The sequence below is a fragment of the Equus quagga genome, chromosome 5, assembly GCF_021613505.1.
Source record: "Equus quagga isolate Etosha38 chromosome 5, UCLA_HA_Equagga_1.0, whole genome shotgun sequence".
In the NCBI taxonomy this organism is placed as follows: Eukaryota; Metazoa; Chordata; class Mammalia; order Perissodactyla; family Equidae; genus Equus; species Equus quagga.
In genome coordinates this window covers 48702923-48710375 of record NC_060271.1, presented here as the reverse complement: position 1 = coordinate 48710375, position 7453 = coordinate 48702923, and the positions used below count along the sequence as shown (strand labels likewise).

At 63.5% G+C, this 7453-nt stretch overlaps 1 protein-coding gene across 3 annotated transcripts in view; it reads left to right on the top strand.

The window, feature by feature from the left end:
- AGRN (agrin) overlaps positions 1-7453 on the top strand; it is a 34608-nt gene that overhangs the window by 1740 nt on the left and 25415 nt on the right. For all 3 annotated transcript variants that reach the window (XM_046661566.1, XM_046661564.1, XM_046661565.1), the window contains exon 2: positions 1094-1355. In XM_046661566.1, the coding sequence (XP_046517522.1) occupies positions 1094-1355 (262 nt within the window). The remainder of the gene's footprint in view (positions 1-1093; positions 1356-7453) is intronic.

The following is a 7453-nucleotide window of genomic DNA, read 5'->3' as shown; positions in this document are numbered from 1 at the left end:
GAGATGAAAAGCGCCCAGCCCTCCCCCTGCTGGTTATGCCTTCTAGAGCCTACTGTGTGTCTGGAGGTGGGGGGAAGGGGTTGGACAAGGCTCCACCTGGACCACTGAAGGGTGTAGGGCTTCCTGCAGATGCTGCACCCGAGGCTCCCAGCAGAGGCCAAGCAGGTGGACAGGCCACCATCGTCTCTCATCCCTGATTCCAGAAGTCCCAGCCCCTCAGAGCTCCTGAAGAATGGGCTTCTTCTCAGGGACTGCGGGGCTCATGTCCTCCGGGTGCATGACCCTGTGGACCTGTTCCTTTGAGGAGCCCACTCGGCCTGCAGCTCCTTCGACCCTCCTGGGCACACCCTACCCCCAACCCCGGGTCCCCCGGAAGGCTTTGGGCGTCCCAGGGCACAATTTGTCAGAGCAGGTGCCCTCAGGGCCCCAAGAGCAAGAGTGGAGGGAGGGGCCGCCCTGTGCTGCCCAAACTTGATTTTGTGGTTCGAAGGCTGCCTGCCTGCACTCACAGCAGGAGCCTGGCAGGAGGAGGGTCTTTCACCTCCTGGTGGGGAGGGTGTCTTAGCCCACCCACAGGGCTAGGAGGAGCCAAGCTGGCCCAGAGCCCTGAGCTCAGAGCCCATCCTCCTGGAACTCCACCGTCCATGCTGGCTGCCCTCGGCTCTGCCCCGGGGGGTCTAGAGTCGTGGCAGGCAGATGGGGAGAGTGGGGGTGTGGAAGCTGGGCATCGCAGGCCAAGTGGGCTCCCTTGTCATATCCAGCCTGAGCTAGATGGACGTCATTGCAGTCAGGATGGCTGGGCTCAGTTAGACCTGGGCAGTGGGAGACGGGGTGTGTGCAGAGCCGCGTGTCCTCATGTGTGACGTGCATGAGCAGTGGCATCTCTTGTGTGTGCCTCCCTGCAGCCGCCTCCTGAGGGGCTGCCCCAGAGGCCTCTGCACAGCTCTGCCAGGGTTTGAGTCTACTCTGGACATCTGGCTTGAGCCACTGAGGTGGGAAGGCGCCCGGTCTCATGTTTGCCTCTGTGCTCTGTGGCCCCCTCTCCCCACTGGGAAGAGAACCACTGATACCTGCCCCCCACCATCCACCCCAGGTTCGGGTCTGGCGGTACTTGAAGGGGAGAGATGTGGTGACCCAGGAGAGCCTGTTGGATGGCGGCAACAAGGTGGTGATTGGTGGCTTCGGAGACCCCCTCATCTGTGACAACCAGGTGTCCACTGGGGACACCAGGATCTTCTTTGTGAACCCTGCACCCCCATACCTGTGGCCAGCCCACAAGAATGAGTTGATGCTCAACTCCAGCCTCATGCGCATCACCCTGCGGAACCTGGAGGAGGTGGAGCACTGTGTGGAAGGTGCGTGGGGCTTGGTGCAGGAGCAGAGGGCGGCCGAGGTGGGCAGACTCTGGGAGGTGATTGAGGCGTCCTTGTGGGGCAGAGGAGAGTTTGTCATAGGCCAGAGCACACGGTGTCTCGTGGTCCAACCTTCTCTGCTTCCCAGCTGCTCTCTGGCCACCTCAAGGTCAGCTCCAATCTCTGACATTAGCAGTGTTCCCCCTGACCCCCCGCAATGCCACCATCTTTCGTCTTGGAGCCAAGCAAGTCCCAGCCCTGCAAAGGGACACAGGCTTCTGCTGCTCCTCTTCGCCTCGCCCTCCCGGGCTCTGCACACCACCTCCTGGAGGGTCCTTTTCTAGGGAAGAGGGTGGGACGAGGTGAATGAACACCAGCTGTTTATGTGCCTACAGAAGCCCAAACATCTGTTTAGACGGGGCCCAGATGTTGAGCAAACCCCTGGGGTGGGGCATAGGGGTGGGGGGGCTGCCCCCGTGTGTGTTCCAAGGGGCTTGTCATTCCTGGGATGAGGCAGTTCTGGGCTGTTGAGTGGGTGTGGGATTCCCTAATGGAGGTGAAGAACTGTTTCTTGCCTCCTGTCCCACGTGTCCATTCTGAATGGCCCGAGCACCCCTCCCCCACCCTAGCCTCTGGGAGGTGAGCAGGATCACATGACCGGGGCTCGCCGCCTTGCCCAGGACAGTCCCAGTTGGGGGCTGAGATCCTTGCTGGGGAATGTGGAAGGGAGAATGTGGGAACTGCCCCGGTGCCCCCACATCCTGTCTGTCCCCTCCTGGCTGCCTGGGAAGGGATGTGGGGGGTGCAGGAGAATGCTTCCTCCCAGGGCAATGGGAGGGTCGTGACTTCCTGTCCTGGGAAGCGACCCTGTCCCTCTGATTTGCTCTGCTGGCCAGCAGGGAAGTCCCGCCTTCTGTCTAACGCGCTGCTTTTATGCCGGCTGGCTCTTATGGGGTCCCGGCTGCTAGACTCATCTGGCCTGGGGAGGACTTTGCAGGGCGGCAGGACTTGAATGTGGAGCCCCATGGCATCTGCCCAGCCCACCATCAGTCTGCCCTCCAGGGACTCTGTCACAGCATCCCATGGGGAACCCAGCAGGGCTATGTCCCTGGTCCCTTTCCAGCACTGGCTCAGCTGAGGGGACCCAGCCAGGCCCTCCTGCCAGGCAAGGACTCAGACCTGGGCCCTGCTGTGGAATCTTGTGGTCTAGGGCAAAGATGGAAGGGTGGCATGGAGATGGAGTAAGTTGTGGAATGAGTGGAGGGCTCAGGAGAGGCTGGAGAACAGGGGTTAGGGTGCAGAAAGTCCCCAGACCAAGAGGGCAAATCATTAACTCCACAGCTGGGCGGGTCCAGCCGAGGGTCCGTGACTCAGTAACTGAGGCCTTCAGAGGGGTCAGAGGGCATGTGGCAGGAGGGCCACCCTTGGTAGAACAAGGTTTGGCATCTTGCCAAAGCCCGCTCTACCTGCTAGGCCCTGGTTCGGGGTCTGTCAGGCTGGGCAGAGGGACAGAGGAAAAGGAGGGTCCACAGGGAGAGCCCCTCAGCCAGGACTGGGTGAACATGACCTACTGTGTGCCACCTGCCCTGGCAGCAGGCACTCAGGGACCAGTCTAGGACCTGAGCTCCAGCTGAGGAGGGGCACTGGGACCCACGGGCCAGCATGCAGCAATGGGGTGAGCACCCAGGAAGGGGGGCCCGAGGCCACTGGGCCCTTCTAGGGTAGGCCCACCAGGAAGGAAGGTCTCGGGGAAAGGGGTTCACAGAGTTGAAGGGAAAGGAAGTTGCGGGACTGACTTGAGGCCTCGCAGGTGGCGCCTGGGGGAAGGGAAGCCCAAGGACGGGAGGGGCCCAGAATGAGGGGCTTGGGCTCCACTGGAAGTTTTGAGCCTAGGGATATGGGTCTCTGCTTTGGAAGCAGACCAGGCCACCGTTGGGATGGGCTGGGAGGGCTGGGCGCTCGACAGGGTTGATGCACCCTAGGGGCCCAGGGTGAGATGGGGGTGCTTCCCTCCTGAGGCTCCCTGAGGCCTGAGGGGCACGGTCCCCTGGAGCTGGGGCCAGGCTTGGGGAAGGAACAATTCTATGCCCTCCTCCCCCAAACTGGGTGAGGGTGGGAGGAGGGTCAGCCTCCTGTTCTGTAGGAGATGAGGACCTCCAACCTCACCCCAGGACCCCGCCCTAGGGCCCCACCCCAGGCTTCCTGGGAGCCAAGGCCTCACCCTAGTGAGGGAGACAGATGGACAGGGCTTGAGCTAAGCTGACCCCTCCCGGTCTGACGCTGACCCCTTTCTGCTCCCAGGGGCCCCACAGCTGCCCCAGCCCCACAGGGCCCAGGGTGAAGTCTGGGCAGCCACTAATCTGTGCAGATCACCCTGAGACCCCCAGGTGCCACCCTGTGCAGGGAATCCCTGCCCCTAGCACCCTTCTGCCCCCACCAAGGCCCACAGCAGCCCAGGTGGGGGCATGTCCTCCCAGGCCCACCTCCGGGGTGTCACCTTGGCCTGGCCCCTCCACATCCCTGCCTGGGCATCTTCTGCTGGGCAGCACACCTGGCCTTCCTCAGTTTCCCCCCCAGGGTCTTTCCTGCGGGTCTTCTGGCAGCTCCACCTGGTCAGGCCCCTTCCCCAGCCTCCAGCCCCCAGGAAGGCTCCTCCTCCCTCCTCTGCCTGGGGAGCCACATTCCTGGCATAGCTGAGGCAGGTATGTGTCCCTCCCTCTGCGCCACCTTTGGGTGAGGGAGGCCTGTTGCTCCTGCGGCCTCTTCCAGAAGGAGACCCCCGCCCCCTGCTTTGTCAGAGAAGTGGCCTCCTCTCCTCCAGTGCCTGCCGCCCACGCGCTGTGAGCCTGCCCAGGCTAGCAGCTGAGTGGGCATCTCCTCCAACCCGCGGCCACCTTGTCCTGGTCTGGGCACTGCCCACACACTCCCCCCCGCCCCCCGCGAGACTGCTTCTGGGGCCTACCCTGAAGCCCCCAGGAGGAACGAAGGCCTGGCTAAAGGCTAGCAGGGCGGCTTGGGGCCCTTCCCTCCCAACTAGGAGCCAGGAGCAGAGAAAGGAAGTGTTGTCTGCCCTCGCCGGGGCCTGGCACAGGCACAGGAGCCTGGCACAGGAACAGGGTTGGAGTGAGTCTGGCTCAGGCCCAGCCCAGCCCCGCCCAGCCCTGAAGCCGGGGGTCCTGGCGGCCATTCTGCCCAGCCCAGCCCAGCCTGGCCAGCCTGATTCCTCCCTGCCAGGCCAGCTGTCTAGGGCCTTCAGGAGGGCAGTCCTACAGCTCAGGCTGGAGGGGCACTGGGTCCCAGGCCCTCGGTCTTGGCGCAGGTCCTGCAGGCTGTGGACCCCTCCAGACCAAAACTGGCTCTCCACCATACGGGGGCAAGTAGACGTCCAGGGGGAGGTTTCTGGGCTGCCTCCTCAGGGCTGGGACTGGCTCCCTCTGCCATCTGGCACTTAGCTTCTGCACCCCTGGTTCCTCAGCTCTCCCACATTCCTCCCTGCCGGCAGCGGGTAGCCTCTCCCCGTTCACGTTTCCCGTTCACATTTCCCGTCTAGACCGGAGTTGCCCCCGCTCCAGACCCCACTGGTGCCCTCCCCAGCCCCTCCCCCAGGCAGGTTGGCTGGAGGCTGCCCTATTCTCCTTCCCTCCTGCAGCTGGACAGGGGCTCTGCCACGTGGGGCGTGACCCCTGCTGTGCTGTCCTCACCCCACTGGGGTCCCTGGCAGGAAGCCAGCACATGAATGGACTTGTGCCGGCTTTGACCTCACCTGGGTCCCCCGTGCCTTGGCGTGCATTCGCTGCAGCAGCCCTGGGGGTGGGCTTTGCTGGGTGAAACCGAAGGGCTTTGATCCTGGCACTTCCCTTTGGGCAGGGCTGAGCTGCTGGAAATAGCTCGGCTTTTTCCAGACCCCACCCTGCCCCCTCACTCCCCAACAGAGAAGAGCCCCAGCCTCCATTCTCCCCAGCAGACTGGAAATGGAAACAAAAGTTGTTTTGAAACTGTCCTCCCCTCTCCCTGTCTGTCTCCACCGCCTCCCCCAGGGGCTCTGGACACAGCACATCCTGGTGGGGCCTGTGCCCTCAGCACATCCGCCGGTGCTGGGACCTGCGCTTCATGGATGAGGAACGGGAGGTCACCTGGGCAGGGCTGGTGGCCAAGGTCCGGGGGCCACACCCCCTGCCCCTGCCAATCCTCACGGGCTGGGGTGGGGGGTGCAGGGACTGCAGAGGGTGGGAGGTGCTGCCCCAGGGAAGGTAAGCAGAGGAATAGGCCCAGACTTCAGCGCTTGGGGTCCAGCCAGGGGCCATTCCCGTCATCCTCCTGCTGCAGTCAGGCCAGACAGCGTCCTCCAGTCTGGCTGCCTTGCTTCCCTCCTGAAGGGGGTTCATCTTCAAAACTCCTGAGAATCGAAGCCTGCCCCCATCACCGCAGGAGGGTGGGAACAGCTGCAGACACAGGCCTCATCCCACCCCCCAGTGCTTTGCCTTCACCTGTGGAACCCAGGCCAGCTGCCCCCACAAGCTGACAGAGCCTTAGGGGGCAGGGGATGGACTCCCCTTCCAGACCCGCCCTTTTGGCCTAGCACCCCCCTCGCCATTGGGCCTGGGAGCCACAGCTCCCCTGCAGGCCACAAGCCCAGCTGGGTGGACTGGTGGGCGGGGACCTGCAGGACAGTCACCACACAGTCCCAGCTCCCCTGGCACTTGACACCCAGAGTTCCAGGAAGTGCCCACCTCTCACCCAGGGAAAAAGGCTCAGAGAAATGAGATGCACCCCAGTGACAATTACCCCATAACAGTGACATGGCTGAGCAGAGGGGGGCGCTGTACCCCTGTGGGTCTACACTGGGGCTCCAGATGGGCAATGTTTGAGCCCCAGGCTGTGGCTGGGATCGGAAGGGGTGACCTGGGCCTCTGAGGGAGGCCCCAGTGGCGAGGGAAGCTCCCTTCACAGGGGCCTCCCCCAGAGCAGATCCTGAGAACTTCCTCTGAGGAAGGCCCCCTGCCAGGGGCTACATACAGCTGGACCTGGGAAGGGAAGATGGCCCCTCCCCTGCTCCCCCCATGGAGTGAGGCGTGGGAGACGGGGAGCTCTCTGTCCTCACAGGCAGCCGGCTGTTTCCAGCTGTGTGGCCTGCACACGTGTGTGCACGTGTGCTTGCAGCCTCAGTTGTACTAATCTGTGCACACAGAATTCTGGCCAGAGCCCCAGCTGGTGGCCTGTGGTTCCTGCCACCTTGTTCCCTGGGCTCGGCCTGGGTGGGGAGCCCTGCAGGTGGTTTGCCCACAGGTGCGGGCAACCTTTGCTTGTGTTGTCCCAGGGGCCCTGCAGCAGGCTCCGGCCCTCTGCACTTGTGTGGGTCCTGCTCTCTGCTTGCTGTTGGTGGTTCCATCTCCGGCCTGCTGCCCCAGTGTCCCAGCTGTGCCCCTGTGCCTGGCAGAGGGCAGGGCATGAACTCCTGCAGCCTCTGCCTCTGAGAGTGACTGCAGTGGTTTCTCAATGCGGGAGATGAGAGAGCTGTGAGGACAGGAAAGAGTCCCCTCATGTGCCTGCCAGACCCTGAGTCCGACACAGGGCTCAGGGTGGCAGGGCAGCCGGGGAGTCGGGCTGCTGGCCGGGGGTGGGCCTGAGCCTTCCCTGCCCCTCCCCTTAGCAGCCCCTTTGTCACCCAACGCTGGCCCTGGAGAAGGTGCTGGAGGCACCTGCCCCTCTGCCCATAGGTGTGAGGCCCAGGGCACATCCTGAGAGACAGGAGCACAGACATCTGGGCCAACTGTGGTGCCCGCCAGCCAGGGGATGGTGTGTGCCCTCTTCCCTTGCTGGAGGGGAGGCAGCGCAGCTTGTCAATTCGGTCATGGTTCCCTCCTCATCTTCCTGCATTCTCTGCCCTGCAGCAGTGTCCTCCCAGGCCTGCTGGGGTGTGGCAGTGCTTCTGAGAACACCAGGTGTGAGCTGTGTGTTGAGGAGTGAAGGCGAAGGGGGAAGGGCATTGTGGGCAGAAGCGACAGTGTGATGGTATTCAATGGTTCGGTGGCTAGGGGGAGCGGCAGGCAGCCCCTGTAGCCCGGGTGCTGTGTGGGAGAAAGCGTCTGTGGGTGTGGCAC